Genomic DNA, 19,270 nt, shown 5'->3' on the forward strand with positions numbered 1-19,270 from the left:
GTGAAGGCAGAAATGCTTATCCAAAATCTATCTATTTCTGAGTTAAGACATCTTTCTTCATTTTTAATTTTGATCAACTTCTTCAAATAAGTTATCAACTTACTAAAACAATGGACATGTAACAAATTATATTTTTTTACGCTGAAAAAGCTCATGTTTTTAAGTCTAAACTAAACCTCTAAGAGTCCGCCTCGTCTTCACGGACCAAGGAGCCTGTGAGGCACCTGGACTCGTCACGCGGTGCTAGTGGAGACCAAGAGGCGGGGCTTCACGTACCACGAGAAGGGTTGAGATTTGAGCGCAGCAGCGGGTCTCCAGTGGATGCAGTCAGTGTAGTCAGAGTAGAGTCCCACGAGTTACGACGAAAGAGCCACTACTCTTTGTAACTGATTTAAAGCAGTCAAATCTTTCAGAGAATTTTTTTCTCTTGGATCTTTTTCCCTAAAGAGCGCAAAGAAGAATCCCTTGCACTCTCTTTGGACTATATGAGAAAGTCAAGAAGTCTCATTCTTGAACGAGATCAGCGGAACATGATTTGAATTAGAGATGCGAACAGCGCTCTTGCCCACTAACAGGTGAGTTAATCTCTAGATCTTTCTCTTCCCCACCCCCATTAAATCTTTCACTTTTCATTTTAAAAAGCGCAGAGGTGGTCCCTGACCCTGTAAGTCCAGACCATCATCTCCTCCTTTTCCTCCTTTGAATTTAACAGCCTGTTTTGAAATGTTTTTTCTGGCTCGCAGTACCATGCCGCCAAGTGTTTTCTGAGACCTTTCGCCATGAGTCACTTTCCTTTCAAACTCTGAACATTATCAATGCTTTCCTCTCCTCTTTTGTCTTTTGACAAAAAAAACAAAACAAAACAAAAAAACGCAGCCGTGCAACGAGAGTGTCATTTTTGGTGTTCTGTGCAGGTGCGCATTAATGTGCCCCCTGTTACTCATCATTTTCAAACAAAACAAGTTACGTGTTATCTTCCCCTTCCCCTTAATAATAGAACTTACCTTTAGTATTGTCTATTATTTTATAATGAAATTATGGTTTCAGGTTTCGTCTCCAATACATCCCCAATTTTACTTTCATTTTCTATAATGCCACCTATCCTCACTCAGTTGTGCTCCAGGTCTTTGCCAGCTGTATTTTTTTGATACGTTTGTCCATATTTCAGCTCTGTCGACGTAACAGTCTTTTTAGTAAAGTACTACAGGTATTATAAATGAAAATTGTGTTTTATCCCTCAGATTTGTTGTAAAAATGAGCCCTTAACAGTTAGACATCAGGCATATATCAGTCAAAATGAGCACACAGGGAATCCCAATAAATAAATGCATAGCTTATAAAACCCAAGCTTACTGTGCTGGATGTTATTGCCCTGTTTTGGGTTGCATCTGAGAATCCTGTTAAAACCGCATCCACATAGGGAGCATGCAAACACACATTTAGCAAATTCTCTGTTGTGGCTACCCCCTCTTTCTCTCGAGAGTGCTCCCTTCACTTAAAATCATCTCCCAGTGGATTACCATTTAGTCAGTGGGGTTATTTATCATTTTCTGGACGGTCCCCCTTGCTTTCTCCCTCCCACCTCTTTTGTTTTAATTGAGTTTATCTCCCGTCCCTTGGGCTCTTGCTGTCTAAACTTAGGCCTGTGGTTGCTTTGCCCTGTAGAGCGGACTCCTCTCTAGGTGATTCACTGCTTTGCCTTGCACTCTGGTCACTTGGGAATAGAGCGAAGCATCATAGAGGTGCTCACTCAAATCTTGCTGCGGCTTTGTTCAAGGACAGTGGTGTCACACGTGAATGTTACCACGATAAGTAGGCTGATATAAAACTTCTTTGTCACCATTAAAGCCTCCAGTCACTCAAGTATGAGTATAGGCTAATCACTGATTGTGGTGAAGTGAGTAAACCCTGGCTTTAGCCTCTGACACAGTTATATTTATGAGACTGAAAGGGAAATTCAATGTTCCACTTGTTTCTTTTCAATAGATCAGCACAGTTTGCAGCTTTTTACAAAAATTCACACTTCAGAAAATTGAGGCCAGTTATTCAGAGATGTCTGTGATGAATGCTTAAGGTCTTTGTGTTCCAACATAGATGTTTTACTAACTCATTTCTCATGTCTCTTATTTCTGGAACAGGATGAATCTACATTTGCTTCATATCATAATGTTACTGTGGGCTTTGTGCCCCAGCATGCAGAGCCGGTGTGGAAATTCTTTGGAGACCACCAAACTCAATCTCTCAGTCACTTATGAGCTCCTAAACTTCACTGCAGACTTTCCAATCCAGAACATGGTGGTGCTGGATGGGATCATTTATATTGGTGCTGTCAACAGAATCTACGCTTTGGCCCCAAACCTTACCAAGCTGTCAGAGTACCACACAGGGCCACTGCTTGCGAACGAGACTTGTGGCCAGACACAGACGAAAACAGGCAGTGGTGGAAGGGTTGACAACCACAACATCGCTTTAGTGGTGGAGAACATTTACGACAAAGGGTTGTACAGCTGTGGCTCAGCAGATAATGGGGTGTGCCGCCGTCACGTTCTTGATGAAGACAATATGCTAAAAACTGTGGATGAAGATGTCTACTGCTTCGCCGACAAGGTGAGGCCAGGCGAGGGTCAGCCTGGTGACTCAGATGTTGTTGTGAGCCCATCAGGCTCTCAGGTGCTTAATGTGGAGAGCAATGTCATCAAGTTTTTTGTTGGAAACTCAGAGATCCCAAGCACAGGAAACGTATCAGGCAACGTAACAAACCCCCACACCATCTCTCAGCGGAAGATGAAGACTAGCCAGAACGGCTTCACTTTCTTCTCAAACTTTTCACACATGGACCTGATTCCATCCCTCCGTGGAAACTATTACCTGCGCTACGTTTACTCCTTCCACAGTGGACCGTTCACTTACTTCCTCACCGTGCAGAGGGTTAGCAGGCATTCTCAGGCCTACCACACCCGCATAGTCCGCATGTGCTCCTCAGACTTTGTGATTCGTCGCTATGTGGAAATGCCCCTCGAATGCATCAGCACAGATAAGAGGCGACGACGCTCCGCTGAAGACGTGAAGGTGTTCAACATCCTTCAGGCCGCCCACGTCACCAAGGTGGGCAATGATGTGGAACTGCTTAAGCAGCTAAAGGTGGACGAAGGTGACGACGTGCTGTTTGCAGCCTTTGCTCGAGGGAAGCCGAACTCTCCGGAGCCGACCCCTAACTCGGCCGTCTGCGCCATGTCCCTGAAATACATCAACAGCATGTTCAAGATGTACATGCAGAGTTGCAACACAGTAGAATTGTATCACTTCACTGGATCAGACAAGAAGTCCTGCTACAATGTGGTAAGAGCTGGGAGAGGGCTGGTACCTACGGTTACAGGCTGACATTCCTACATCTCGCCAGTCCGACTTGGGCCTCCAATTGTCGGAATGGCAACACTTAATATTTCTATCAAACTTCCCGTCATTCCGACACTTTTTTCCTCCTATGGTCTGAATGACGGTATGTTTTTTTGTTTGTTTGTTTTGTTTTGTTTTTAACATACTGCCTTTCCGACAATTCCTTTTAATAGCAAAATGTCACTTAGAGATTGGTTTTACACGTAAGGGGAGCTGAACATATAGCTTTCATCCACAAACCAATGTGGGAGAGCCTGAAGACGCATGTGCCAGATGCACAGAGGCATGCGTAAAACACCAATTGTGACCACTTCATGCTGTTTAGTTGATATGTTAGTTTTAGTTGACATGTTTGTAAGCCTTTTTTTCCTGGATTAAATTTTCCGAAGTTGAAACAAGTGGCATTGGAGTGTGTGATTGAAAACCACCACGGTCTGCTTCCCGTTCAAGGCATCTCCTCCTCCACTTGCCAAGACTTTGTGTTTTTAATCACGCTCATCTGTAAACATGTGATAAAACATGTAAAATGCATGAACAGAAAGAAGGAACTCACCTTTTGAGTAATCCACATTTCCTTATACGGAAAGCCGTGTCGGAATAGTGGGACGTTTGCATGTCGGAATAGCGGGATGTCGGATGGGGGGGTTGTCGGACTGGCGGGATGTCGGAATGGGTGTTGCCACTCGGTGTCTACTATGCTGAGGCAGCCATTGTAGAACACCCACTGAGTATTTGCATTTCTTGAAGGGAAATGCAAATGTTGCTTTTTCTCAACTTTCAAAAAAATGTGTCGGGACAGTAACATTTGTCTTGGAAATCTCTTAGCATCTCTTCGTGATTTTTAACCTTCTCCTTGAAGGCTGACACATCCACAAATTGGGATTTGTTTGTTTACAAATAGATATTATGAGACTTGATTAGATCAATTCAAATCAAATTATTTCTGTGTGGATGTTTTGTAGATTGAATAAATTGAAAATTCCTGCAACTCTGTTTAATGTGGACTGCTGCAATATCTCCTACTGTATTGTCACGCACTTTTATTGCTCTTTAAAGTGATTTCTCTTGGTGATACCAAGTTGGATTATCATCACGATACAGTTTTACTATGTACCTTAAGACACAGGAATTAAGCCTCTATCAGTCATCTGTGTGTATGCATGACTTAGTTTTTATAATTTGGAATCATAGAGCTTGGCTTTTCATCTGCTTTGTTGGCTGGAGAGACTTTCTCAGAAACTGGGTGGTCTCAGGTACATACAGACACTATGTCTGCTTTGTTCCTGTTCAAGTGCCCTTGAGCAAAATGCTGAAGCATGACCTGGTCCTGACTCTGACCTCTGACGCCTGTGGTCATGGGTATACATGTGCATTGACCCGATTACAGTCAGGATCATATGTTTGAGGGTTCCTGCAAATCTGTGTGTGCCAATTCTGTATCCACTTAATGCTAATGAGTTGATTGTTGGTCGTGTCCAGTTAAAATGTTGTTCAGTGGTTCTTTTTTCATTGTGTTCAGGAAAATTACATTAGGGTGAGAGTGCCGAGCTTCAGCTTTAAGTTGAGGCTGTTCTTGTCCATATTTGGTGAACAATGTGTAACTTGTTGCCTTTTTTGAACAGAGTACCCCATTACTCTCGTGGACAAATTTTCAGTGTAAGGATTCTAGATAGACACAGAGGGCAACCAAGAAGATTTTTATGACCAAATAGCGGAATATTCTTGTCTGGATAAGTCAGTTACCTGACCTGAGTCCAACTGATAATGCGCCTCAGTTGCAGAGAAATAGACTGGTGCCCAAAAACCAAGAAATGAGAAAATGATGGATGACGTTACAGGCCTTGCATACCAACAAGAGACACCTCATACAATCACTGACTAGATTTGATTGGTTTCTCTCAGTTTATTTGATTTCTTTCCAAGTATTTTTGCCTTGAAATTCAGCACCTTACCTTTGCAGTTATGGTTTAATTTTTAATCTAATGTGTTGAGAAGTCTCCCTCCCCTGAGTGCTGCTGGAAAACAGTTTTGACTCTGCAAAGCCTTCCTGCTTTGCCTCTGCCCTCCAATTCATCAACAAAAGGCCCTGTCAATCAGCTAGATCATCTGATCAATAATGACACCAAGTTAACTGCTAACCACTAAAGGCCTGTCAATATTTGTGTTTGAGCTGCCCCCTGTGTGACTTCATCTTTACTTAACCTCAGCATCAGTCTGAACTGTACTGTTAATCAAAAAAGTCATTGTCTGGTCATTTAATTTTAGAATGCACTCATTTTAAAGGCAAATATCAAGGAAGTGATCTGAAGGCTGACCTCCGTTTAAACTCCTAAAACAGACTCAAACCAGCTTTTTAATTGCATGTAAAAACATCATGTGGTGGTTGGCACATCAGTGCTGTCTTGATAGCTATCAGTGGAGATCCACAGGGGAAAGTGAGGAATGCTGGAAGCTTGGCGTTGATGTTTGGGGGTTTGAGGGGTTAGGAGGCAGTGCATATCTGACTCTCAGCGAGCCATGATGAATTGCTCTGGGATAACAGGGCATCAGCAGCTGGGCGGAAGATGATCCTCCCGACCCGCTCTGGCAGCCCGCCATGCTGGTGAGGCATGTTCCTCCTCCTCTCAACCTCCACCTGTTACTAACACCTGTGAGAAAGTGGAGGTGGCATCAACATGGAGCCTTTTTTAATGAGGGTAAATGTAGATGGGGTCATTTTGTATTGTCTTTTATCAACCTTTTTTCAGCATCAAACTACCCTTTGACGGAAATCTGTGTCAAAAAATTAGATCATGTGATGCATGATTTATAAGAAACACTTTAAAACTCCATGTTTCATGGCAAAATTGTGACTTTAATTGGGGCACAGAACCACAGAACAAACCACAGACCGTCTGGCTCTAAGTCTCCCTTTGGTGAACAGATGTGCAATATTTCTTAACCACAAACAAAGTTGGGAATGAGCAAAAGTCAGAATGAGCTATCTGCTGTAGACTGATAACTCACAAGGTCTTCTAAGCTTCTGTGCACAGGATCAAAGCAAACATCCTTCTTTTGCAAATCAAACAGCTCATGTCCCTCTCCACACTTCTATAATAGGAGCTGTATTGTAGCATGGGACAAGAGCAAACCTGAAGCCCCAAACAGTAATTGTCAGTCTTCAGTTTTTGACAGTGACTGGTTGCATAAAAACTACTGTTTTGATCACTCTGAATGAGAGTGTACAGTTTCATTATTAGACATTCTTTCCTTTTGACTCACTTGATTATGGGGTGACATCAGTTTTTCTGCAGCATCTCTGTGCCTTATAATTATCAGCATAGTCCTTCTGTCTCTAACACTTCTAAATTTGATTTGTCTGCAAGTTGGATTTGAAAGTTGATTTTTTTTTTTTTGTAGCTGCCGAATACTTGACTCCATTGTCTCTGTTTGGTGCAAAGACAATTGGCACAAAATCATCTGTTTCAAAACATCTCCATCACATAGTTTAAAACTCCACATGTGCAGACGCATCAGGTCAAATGTTGAATAGCTGCTGCCAAAAGAGCTTTTCATCTTTGTCTGTTTTCCAATTTTGCTTTTATTGCTTTGAGTCTTGCTTGTAGCCTCCTGTCCTCAGCTGCCAAGTAGAGAAGCAAGCTCTGCACATTAAAAAGCACTGAACAACCATCCACCTGATGCTCTTGCTGTCAGTGTGGAGTGGAATGATCTAATCATAGCACCACCTAGATTTATGACTTGTATCCAGTGGCATATGGCAGGTAGACATTCTGTTTTCATTAGGTTAGGGAGAGATAAGCACGGCCATAAATTCATGAGAGTTGTAAAAGCTCAGAGGATACATACTTAAGAACATATGAGGTTATTTTTGTCATTTGCTTCACCAAACTGTGTGTTCCCGATGGAACACTCCCACTTGGGATCTGGATGGGGTTGAAAGCTCAGAGTAAGAGCATGTTTGAAGTTTTTAAGTGGTGGTTGTCATCTCAGATGTGCCTCTCAGCTCCATCTCAGGCAGTAAGATTTGATAAATGTTGTAATGATGAGTGGCCCTCTTTTCAGATGTCTATGTGACCAAGTAAATCTGCTTTTTTTTTTTGTAGTTTCTTTGGGGCCATCTCTGCCTTCAGGCTCCTGTCAGTTGCATGAAAATGTAGTAACAGATTAAAAGACATCTTATCTTTGCCAGAAGAAACTGACTTACTGGAATAGAAACATATTTTGATTGCCTAATTTAGATTTAATTTTCTTCTAGAGGAAAATGCACTTAAGATTAGCTCCTATTAAAATAGGAATAGCTATATTAAATGGTTTAAATGCTACACAAAGAAGTAAATACTAAAAGTGGTACACATACTAAATTTTGAGAAATTAATAAACTAGTCTTTCCAAGTATGTATGCCTGAATTAAATCTGACTGACTAAAGAGTTAATGTGATCAGCCTAACCACATTTTTCTGTGGATCTTCACCCCTCACAGAAATTCACAGATATCAAAAGCCCTCTTTTAGCTATTGATCCATCCCACAGGAAATGCTTTGGTCTGACAGTATCACTTTCAAAACAGACATGTAAAGCTATTTTCCTGGCTAATGTAGCGTGCAGAGCCATGACGAGGATTTGGAGCCCTCCCAACCCGCCTGGCATCCATTCCCATCAGCCCCATTGAAGGAGCAGGAACCAGAAATAAAGAACAGCCACATTCGGGGTCAGAATTATCATCTGATTACCATTGATTTGAGAAAACCCACCAAATGCTGATTGCTTTTAAATCGAATCTTCAGCTTGATTGATTATAGTGTGTGCATGTAATATAATTCCAGCGAGGGAGATGCTTTTGACCGACAGTCATTTTAATTACACTGCTTGTTTTAATGAACAAGTTTCAAATGCTTGCATGAAAAAATGCCAAACAAGCAACCACAGAGGCTCTTTGATTTTATGTAATGTCTGTGATTATAAAATAGAATAAACATCTATTTTTGCAAGTTCAAGGACATATTTGGCTTTCCAGCTAGTTATTTGGTTACTAGATAAGATACGACTTTCGATTTACACATAAAGACATTTGAGGCTGCACAGTGGATAGCACCGTAAACTGAATTTTATATTATCATCAGATAAAGGCTCTTATGTCTTTGTCCTTTGAGATTGTGAGACCTTGTAAAAAATAAATAAATAAAGATTTTTAAAAAAAGCAGCATAAATTAATTAGCCTTGACATAACTATATGGAAAAAAAATCAAGTTTGATTTGTTGAAAAACAACACAAAAGCAGAAAATAAAAAAGTCTGCTAAACACACATGTTGTCTTTTTTTATTGACAAGCATTTAGAAGCTTGCAAGACCTGTATCTTGAGAAGCACTTTGATTAGACTTGTCTCTCCTGAGATAATCTGAAAACCCTTCAGAGAGTTTCTGAATATAACTTAAAACCCCATTTCCACAAATGTTTGGAAGCTTTCTAAAATGTCACAGAAACCTAAATTTTAGATTTGTTTGTTCATCTCAATCTTTATTTAGCATACACAAGTATAAGCGTCTGAACTGATCAACTTCAATATATCTAGAAAATCTAAACAAAGCTGATGGCAGCAACACATTAAAAGAAAATCAGAAGAGAACTATTTTCTCAGAACATGTGTCAAGATTCAAGATTTCACCCAATTAAAAAGTCTGTGGTTGTCATAGTATGACTCTCCTTCATGGTGTGCCATACCTTTTCAATAGAAGACAGGACTTGACTGCAGGCAGGCCAGTCAAGCTCACACACTATGTGTTAATGAAGCTAAACTGTTGTAAGTCGTACAAGATGAGATTTTGCTTTGTCTTACAGAAATGACCACTTACTTCTTGGGAAACAAAAAGAAGCTGCCATGATTGGGGTTGTATTTCTCTCCAAAATTCCAATTTACTTCTTGGCATCAATGGTACCCTGACATAAATGGCATGCTATGGAGACTGATACATCACCTTATAGATGTTGAAAAGCCAAAGTTCTTTCTAATTTTGAACTGAGAAATTTTTTTTTTAACTGATGGATGAGATATAATTAGGCTTCAGGTGGTGAGCCATGACCACTTGCGTAGTAAGTCTTCAGCGGATGTTCCTTTTAAACTAGAAAAGTGTTACTTGATAATTCGATAAACTTTCCTGTCTTTGTCTCTTTCTCAACTTCTGAGTGTCTTACTAGTGTTAAAAATTAGATTAGTTTATAATTTGTAAATACAATTAACTTGGTCAGTGACGACACCAAAAATGATTTATTTTGTGCTTGTGTTCTATCAGGGTTCAAACATTTAAACAAATTCAAGGGTTTGTTACATTTTATAATTTTAGAAAGTGTATAAAAATAATTTTCATATTCCTTATTAAAAGGACTGTTATTAAAACAGTCCTGTGTTGATATACTCAAGGAGCGAAACAAAGATAAGGTGTATACAAAATTTGTAGGAACATGTGATAAAATCATCATTATTTAGATACTCGAATGTGTTTCTATCAGTTTCCTTGAAGCTCAAACACTACATGCTTCACAAGTCGAAGCATAGATCCAACATCCTTGTCTGTCATTTGACACGTGTTGTAATTTGACAGCAGTAAACTGATCAGTCATCAGTTTGAGTGTCCCTCACCTCTCATACATGTGTGGTAGTTTTCCACTGGTGTAATGAGTTCAAGTGACTAGACCCACGGCTGCCTGACAAAAGGAAATAATACAGCAAATCTCTCAGTTGTGCTGCTGATTCAGGGTTTTGTTGTAGATGTCATGGTTTTCAGTCCCACATGCTCGTACCTGTTCATGGCATCACTAAGCTGGTATTTGTTTGCCTGAACATGAGCCAGATGTGCAGATGTAGTATAGTAGCATCAAGTCTACCATCTATACCAGAAACAATTACTTCTACTCCTGCTACTATTTGAAATATTTTTTGGGCATTTTTGCCTTTCTTCATACAGTACAGAGACAGACAAGGAATGTGTGGAGAAAGAGCTGGAGAACAATCTACAGCAAAGAGAGTTTATCCAGAACAATATGAATAAGATGAAGGATGAGCATTTTTTGTATGGTGTATGCCACTTTTTGTCTCTATGTTCACGTGTTGTAATACTCTCATTTAATTAAAAAAGTTGAAAGTTGTCAGATCTTCCTCTATGTTTATAAGGTATCACTTGCCTGGAATATTACATACTTATTTATCACTATTGGCAGTCAGAATATGCTTTATCAGTCACTGAAAATCTACCGTTTTCTTTACAAGCTGTGATGGATTTAGCTCTCAAAGGATTTTCCATTCCACACACAAGTAACAGATGTTCACAGGGAGACGTTGCAGTAGAAGAATTACAGCACATATCAATTATATTATGGCAGCATGAGCATAAAGTAAGGAAAAGAAAAAAGAACATGACACAAGGCACCACCATCCCTTACAAATTCACAGATGTCGCAGATTGTGTACTGCATGCCCGAGCCTGTCCATGCCACCGCTAAGCTGGGAGCAGTATGTAACAAAAGAATGGGAGTACTACGTTCTTGTCAGGTCCTGTCCAATGTGTTTCATGGGTCTGTTTTGATAGAGGACAGTGAGTGCATGTTTGTAATGAGTACGGGATCAGATATGGTGTGTCCTGGTTAGATGCTTGTAGCTCCTAACACATGCTAACACACATCCACTGATGCCCACATGCACTCACACGGAGCAGAGGTAGGAAAACATGCTTGTTTGTTGACATCTGATGACATCAGTAGACGTCTGTAAGAAAAAGAACAAATTCACTGTGTAATGTAGCATATACTTACATTAAATAAATCCTTACATTAAATTATTAATTTGTTAATTAATAGATTATTATCTAGCAATACAACCTTCACTAATAATCAAAAAGTATTGTTTAGATTTAACCAGATATTTGCTATTGATGCAAATCTTAAGGGATCTTTTGAAAAGCTGCAAAAAAGAAAAGTGAATCAGTGACATTTCTATTAACTCACTTAAGGAGAATAAACTAAGCTATTAATGTCACTAGACATCGGTGGCATAGGTTACACAGTAAATAAGTAGTTGTCTTCACCAAAAACACATTTTAAGGAAGAAAACAACAACAGCTGTGGTGGACATGCACAAGAGGAAAATGAAGGGAGCTCTTCTTCAGTAATTTATTCACTGTAAAATGTCAAATTTAAATCTAATTTATGTGTCCTCATTGTTATATAATATTTAAACTATTATTCAAGATCCTGAATCTCTTTTAGTTGTTGAGCTGTGTCATATTAATCTTTACCAGATCAGATGCAGATTACTAAGTTGTTTACATTCCCCCTTAATGCACATCAAGTTTTCTTAAAAACAGCCAAAAACCACCTCAAGTGAGTGTGTAAACTTTTTTTTGGACATTTTTCCATATTATTACTGTTTCCATTTCCTTTTTCCCTTTCACGGCTTCTAAATTTAAATAAAAAACAGCTATGGAGCCCCAGCAACTGGTTAGTCTTCTGCAAAAATCTAAAGGTGTTAGCCATTTAGCCCAGAAGGAATCTGTTGTCTGAGAGCATATTTTAACCCAAATCATGAGTTTTTGCAACCTGACTGAGGAGCTAAACCTTGAACTCGGACACTGTATTGCCTAACCTGAAGCAAATAGTCATCATACATAAACAGTGAGTGAAAAGTAAAAAAAAAAAAAGAATCGGTGAATTAATAAAGGAACTGAAGACTGTTGTGAATTTGAACAGGAGTCTTATGAGTGAAAGCACTGAGCCTTACTTGCCTCATCCTCCTTATGAGGAGTTTGTGGCTTGTTCAATTAAATGCTTCATAATGACGATACAAAATGGTGAAAGCAGCCTGTCTATGGGCATAGTAATAAGATATGGGAGGCAATTTCAGCATGTTAAATATATTCATGGTCTTTTTCAATTCGGACTTTTACTGTATTATTACATTATATTGACCCCATGATTAATTGTGAAAACATTGGTAATCACAATGTTCATTATACTGAAGACATTGCAAAACTGCTGCTCTTGTCTGTAAGGTCTAAAAACTTTTGCATGCCCTGACGCTGCTATAATAGTGAGAGCTGGCTCCTCACTCCACACTCTCAGGTGGGCTCCTTTATCACCCTGCAGCGTCATGGCACACCAGGAATAAAAACAAACAAAAAAAACAAAACAAACATTGTATCTTAAGTCACAGCTTACTTAAATTGAGCCTCTAAATAGTCTTGATGTACTATGAGCTGTTCCAGTCATGACGAGCCACAGATCGTGCTCAAATAGAACATTAATCTCGATCGATGCTCACCTTTGTGAATAACGAATTTCACAATTCTTTGATTGAGCAAGAGGAAACCCACACAAAAACTTTTAGAACAGCGGAACAGAACAGGCGAAGACTAAGAACACTGCCCATCCAGCAGCTCTATTGGCAGCAGTGTGAGCCTGTGCATGTTAGCAGGCATTTCCTGACGATTTTCTACATGATTTCACATTAGCTCAATGCCATGGTGTTTAGTTTTGAACCGGCAGAGTTAATCATTAGCTCGGGGGTTCAGTTTCTTGTTTTGCTGCAACGCTGCAAAGGTAAATCTTTTTACACAGACTTTTGTATGCACATCTTATCTCTGTTTCTAAGATAAATAAAAGAGTAGTAAATATGCAAACCGTCAGTGCCTACAAGCTGTCTTTCAAGAAGCACACTGGGAAATCACCATCAGCCAAATCAGCCTAATACTGTACAATTTAGGACACAGCTGCTAAGATTTTTATTATTTATTATCTGTGAGATAAACATCCATCACTTGTTTCTGTTTATTTTTTTGTTTTGTTTTGTTTGCTCTTCTTGTCTATCTAACTTCCCAAATGGGATGTTTAGCTTTCTTTTTTCTCCATATTTTTGGATATTAAATATGTTTTAGACTTACAGTCTTAGTCAATCAAAGCAAACAATTTCACCTCTTATTGTACATCTTTTTATTGTTGTTCCATCTGTCTCTACAGCTGGCAAATTGCCCTTTTCCTCACTGACTGACAGTATTTTTCAATTCTATTCTCAAACTCTTTCGTTTTGAGAAATAAGAGTTTAATAGATTACATTTTTAACATCAGAAACAGTACAAACAGGTACTGGATTTCATGTTTTTTAGAAATATGTTCATGTAATTTTTCTTCTTGCCTTTGCTTTTGCTTTTAGTATCTTTAGTAATATTGGAACCTGTTCTACCTCTTGTAGACTTGCTTTTGTTTTCTTTTTTCATAAAAACTCATTTCTATAAACTAATTGATTAATCTTTTGTTGAAACTATTTCTTTGCTGCAACTTCCAGATATACATTATGTATTGGATTTTTTAATCCATCCTCTGCTTTGGTGGCTGATGTAACGCTGGGGGGGGGGGCTCTTTTTCCAGCCAATTACACAAAGTGCTTTGGTGATCTTTGTGGCAGAGTCATTTCATCTCTCTGTTTTGACACTGTTGCAAAGTAGATACTTTCCGCAATTACCATCCTGCTGACTGTTTCATCTCTGATTTGATTTCTTAAATGCTTTCCTTACAAGCACAGAGCCACTTGCCAGCAGTGCCACAAGCTATTCATGATACACTTGTTTAGTGTCAAATACGGAGGAGCTTTGCTCTGCTGAGCTTATGAGTCAAGGGCTCCAAGCTATTTCCTAATCAGCCGCATGCCTTCTACTTTTCTATTTCATCACATGGTGATATCCTGCTCTCGACTGCAATGAGGCATGTGGATGCTTATCTGTCTGCTCCAAATGAAGGACCAAAAGCAATATCCTCTCCTCCTGCTGTCCTGAGCAGCGGCCTCACCTCGACCTCTTTATTTCCATGGCTCTGGGTCCTTCGTTTTGTCATAAAGTTTGAATCTGCCCATTTGAAAAGCTCATGATCGCAAAGTTCACTGGAGCAGCAAATGATCCCAACAGACCTGCAGCAAGAGATCTCATCTCCATATTATTCGAGCTTTGGGACTTCTTGTAGTAGCTGCACAGATGGAAACCAGCGACTTTGTCTTGGAGATGCATGTTTACTCAAAACAGTCGATCGAAAGTGACAACGGGGGGCGCTTGTTTGGCCAACAGGAGTGACTTGAGGTTTAGTGTGTTGTCCAAGATAAGTATTAAGTTTATCAATCCCTGCAGCTTAATACTGAATCTCTGAAAAGTCAGTTCACACAAATGATGTCATACATTTTCTCTTTCACCTCTTGTCATATCACGTCAGAATGCTGATGGATTTATTAGCCCGAACTGTGGAACTGCCTTCGTCCTAACAAAGAGGATAACGATTGACTTTTAGTTTTGAAAAATTACATTTAAACTAAAGTGTCCATTCATCTACATGGTGTTGATTTACAGACAAAATTGCCCATTTGAATTTCAAATGGGCAGATTAAGAAATTCAGTGACAAATATCTCAAAACCTAGCTTGTGAAAACAAAAATGTCTTACATACCGCTAGAGATAAGGGAGAAGAGAAACACTACAACTCAAAAAGACTACTTTCATTTGATTGAACTGACCCTTTAAGTATATATTGGTTTGCTCATTTTCTTCCAGATGCAGACTTTATCAGTGATTGCAGCATGTTTTCTGAATACAAGCGTAATCAGTGAAGTAACCTACCTATGTTCTTACTAAATGGAAGTGGACACCTTTTCATTCCACAGGAAAGTTTCACCTCAGATGAGGACTAATCCCCCCCATTCCATTCGACCAGTAATCCTCACACAATGCAAGCAAGGAATTTAATGTATATGTCTGAATGTGTACTCAAGTAATGGAGGTAAATGGGGAACAGATCCTGCTTTCCATCTCTCTGTCCACACACTTGTATGACTTTTATCACTCTGCTGTGCACCCAAACAATACCCCACAAACACAAAGGCTATCTCTTAAATTCCTGAGACAAGGCAGACATTGTCTCCACAGGCTTTGATCTTATAGTTCTTAACGGTGATCATGGCTTGAGTCATACAGCAAGAAGAAGGAAAGCTCACACCTGAGTAGCCTGAGTAGCTTTCCTTGGGAATGAGTTGTGTGTTTTACGGTTAAAGGCCTGAATTTGTGAGCAGTGTGAGTCTGACAGGATTGTTTTGGGCTATTTTGTATAAAGAGTCCTAGAAATAGACCAGAAAAAGTAGCTTTCCTAAACAGCTTTGACAGAATTATTTCTTGCTATGTTTGCAAATTTGGCTGAATTGTTAGTGTTGTTGTTTTGGAAGAATTCTGACTGCAGGTTCTTTCAAGTAAAATAACTATTGTTATTGTTTGGTTGCATTACTCACCTTCAAACGTGCTAATTTTTAAAAATATGACATGGAAGCAAGCCTTCTTAATGAAGTCTACATGTGGAGCTGGCTTCAGGTCCTGCAGGTAGGTAGGTAGGTGAGTGAGTGAGTGAGTGAGTGAGTGAGTGAGTGAGTGAGTGAGTGAGTGAGTGAGTGAGTGCAAGCAGATACAGCGAAATTATTTAGACCCTGATCACTAAATATTGTTGATATATGTGTACAATGGAGGATGAGCAACACTGTCAAAGCCTGAAGCCAATTTCCAGGATTTTTACAAGTGTGAAAAACCAGAACAAAATGCATTGTTGCTCTCATGGTCAGCTCTCTGAGAACAGGCTTTCTTGTTAGTCTCTCGTTTGCTTCCTCATGCAGTCTTGAGGCTCACAAATGGCTGCCACCTGCAAGCTTTCACAGCATGCTGAGAAATATTTTATGATAGCTTCATAAAGATTTGCTTCTATAAAAAGAAGTGTTCTGATGAGGTTTTGACTGTGATTCAGTGGGTTTTCTGTGGGGGTTTTTTAGCTGCTGGAAAATTACATTTGCACTTGATGAAAAGGAACAAATGTGAAGGGCCGTGCGGCTCAGCAATAAAAGGCATGCTTCCTGTCAAGAACATTCTCCTCCACATTCTGTGCCACATTTCATATTCCACCCTAGCACTCCCATCAGTTTGGTGGTAGTCGTCTGGCTCTGATCTCAGCTCTGCTCTGTGTGAGCACAGTTAGTACAATGCCTGCTGGTGATCTCACCTCATCGGGAACTGTGCTGAGGTGAGGAGGCCTGTGTGTTCAGACACTGTGTTGACCCTCAGTTGATATGCTGCCTTGCTGCTGAAATGCAGGCAGGTGCTGTCTACAACCTGAGGTTATCTGGCTGCTCCTTAACGGCTGCTGTTGAGCCACAACTCAACTGGCTGCTCTTTCCCCGCCTTACCTCATGCATCAGGAAGCAGCTCTCTTCGCCTCTCATATCTGAAAAAAAGAAGCAGAGAGACACACTTATAGTCATGAATGTTTTATGCTTTAAATGGTAGCGAGAAGGCCTGAAGAGCCTTTTTTTTTGGCAATTTCTGCTCAAAATGAAAGATTTACTGTGAACATTCAGCCAAGTGTCTGCACTGGTGGCTGGATCTGATTATTCCAGACTGCTAGGAAGCAGGAATAAAAAAATAAAAAAATTAGAAAAGACAGACAGATTCAGGCTAATAACTATTAAAAATATCAGTATATATCTTTTTGGAACTTTGGTGCCTATCCCAGCTTAAAAATGAGCAGAGAGTATTTTTGACATTTTCAGTAAAGCACTTTTTCCTCTGCACGACACAACAGCTGCATTTTAAAACCACCCTCTGACTGCAGTTATCAATGGAAAAGAGTAACGCTAATGCTAATAAAGTCATGTACATAGATGATTGGTTGCTAACTCCCCAAAGCGGCGTGGACAGTAAATCAGCCTCCCCTTTACGTCCATGTGTCTTTATAATCAAGTGCACATGTAAGATAGCAACTTCAGTAAATACGACCACTCAGCTGTCAGATTGGAGATCAATGTGACCTCAGAAGGACAGTAATGCTCTAAAATAACATCCTGTGTGAGTTATGTACAGGCTGAAAAGCAAGGCACTATTGGACGCTCATTTGCACTCCCCCCAAAAGAAGACATTTTGTCATTACTCATTTAGTTACAGTGCAATGAGAAAGTATTAGGACAGGGTGTTATCCACAACTAAATGTATCCACATTACATTTGTTATCCTCTACAAAGATCTACAAAATATTCATCTGAGGAAAATGTAAACTCTTTCAAATGATTTAAAACATATTTTGCTTTTGAATGCACTTGAATAGCTATGTAGACATGCTGACAGTTTTGGCTTTATTCATCTTTGTTTTACAACTGTCTCTGAGATGAATGCCTATGCAGTGGCTGTTACTAACCTTTTTTTCTGTGGTGGTCCCAATATTGGGGGGAAAATAAATTAAGTAGAAGAAGTACAAAGCAGAAAATTCAACCGGAGGGCTTTTCTAACTTCTATCTACAAGGAAAATTTTCTTGTGAAATCCTCTCAAAGCAAAGATGGACAATTCCTTAACTTCTCCCACTTGCATTCTGTACAAGGGTCACTGGCACAGCATCCTCGCAGCAGATGTCCCAAATATCGACATGACCTCAGTATTTAAACAAATAAAAGTCAAGAAGAAAAGAATGGGTCCAGCAGGGGTGTTTTACTGTATTTCTCATGTGGAAAATGCAAGCCACGCATGACAAGCCTGAGTTTATATGGAGTAATGTATCTCCTATGTCTGAAGCGTTTATGAAACACCTAGGATAGGAGCCTCATGGATGTTGCACTAATCAAACAATGTAAGACAGACTTATCTGTTAGGTAAATGCCACATAAATAAGTCTGATTGGATCATTCCAGTGACTTGGAATGATACAAAAATGTTCTCTAGATTTCTTTTCCGTCTGTAATTTGCAAGAATGTATTAAGGAGTTGACCCAGCTAATTCCCTTTGATCTGCAGACTGTAACTTAAGCCGCTTTGTCAGTCTGACCAAAAGGTATCAAAGTCAGCTTTATTGTTAATTCTGTAATACATACTCAGACATATTCCAAATTGAAATTTCGTGACTCTGTCTCCTTAACAACACAGTAAAAGTGAAACAGTAAACACTAAATAAAAAGTCTTAGTATAAGAAAATATCAGAAATTTTAAAAGAAGTATAAGGAGAAAAAGTATAAAATAGTGTAAAAAAGTAGCAAAAATGGTAAACTATAAGTATAAAATATAAAGTATAAATACAAATAACAGACTGTGGATGCAGTAAATGATGTAGTGGCGGTTTCAGAATGCTATGCAATGTAAACAATTGAGCAGTATGTAACAATAGCTTATAACTGGTTAGATGGATAGATTTATTATGACAGACTCAAAGGCCATGTCACATAAAGAAAGCAATAAGATTAAAAGAAAAAAAAAGAAGAAGAAAAGTACATTAGAGAAAATACATAAAGACTCCTAATCTTTTAGGAGGCAGTCATACCAATGTTTTCCGAAATACAGATGTATATCTCACTGCATGTTTAATGTTAGTCAGCAGTAAGATAATTCTATTATTGGACTCATTTAGTCAGCAAATCCATTTATACATAAGATTCCTAAAAACAGTCATCAAAGAGCTGACATTAACAGACAAACAGTTCACTGGCACTGCTCCATCTGGGCTTCTTTAACAAAAATCTTAGGGCATCATTATAAGCCACCTTCAGTCTCTGGAGGCTGGCTTTTTTATAACTGCACCATAAGTGTGCCGTATACAGAGAAGCACAATATGATCTAAACAAGTTCATTTTAACTTCATTAGAACAATATCCAAATTTCCGAGCTAGGACATTAGCTTGAGCATATAACATTCAAACCTGACGGTAAATGTCCTCATCTGATAGATGAGTCAGCACATGACCGAGATATTTTACTTCATTTGAGATGTTCAGTAAGATCCCAGACAGCTTAAAATTAGGGAAAGCCCTATATTTGTCTTCTTTAGTGCGATATATCA

General features: G+C 39.3%; 1 protein-coding gene across 2 annotated transcripts in view; it reads left to right on the forward strand.

The window, feature by feature from the left end:
- Positions 1–314: 314 nt before the first annotated feature.
- met (MET proto-oncogene, receptor tyrosine kinase) overlaps positions 315–19,270 on the forward strand; it is a 74,985-nt gene continuing 56,029 nt past the window's right edge. For both annotated transcript variants that reach the window (XM_072386431.1, XM_072386432.1), the window contains exons 1-2: positions 315–575; positions 2,139–3,339. In XM_072386431.1, the coding sequence (XP_072242532.1) occupies positions 547–575; positions 2,139–3,339 (1,230 nt within the window). In that variant the 5' untranslated portion in view covers positions 315–546. The remainder of the gene's footprint in view (positions 576–2,138; positions 3,340–19,270) is intronic.

This window comes from Leuresthes tenuis, unplaced genomic scaffold, assembly GCF_036924035.1.
Source record: "Leuresthes tenuis unplaced genomic scaffold, fLeuTen1.0.hap1 SCAF_5, whole genome shotgun sequence".
NCBI lineage: Eukaryota > Metazoa > Chordata > Actinopteri > Atheriniformes > Atherinopsidae > Leuresthes > Leuresthes tenuis.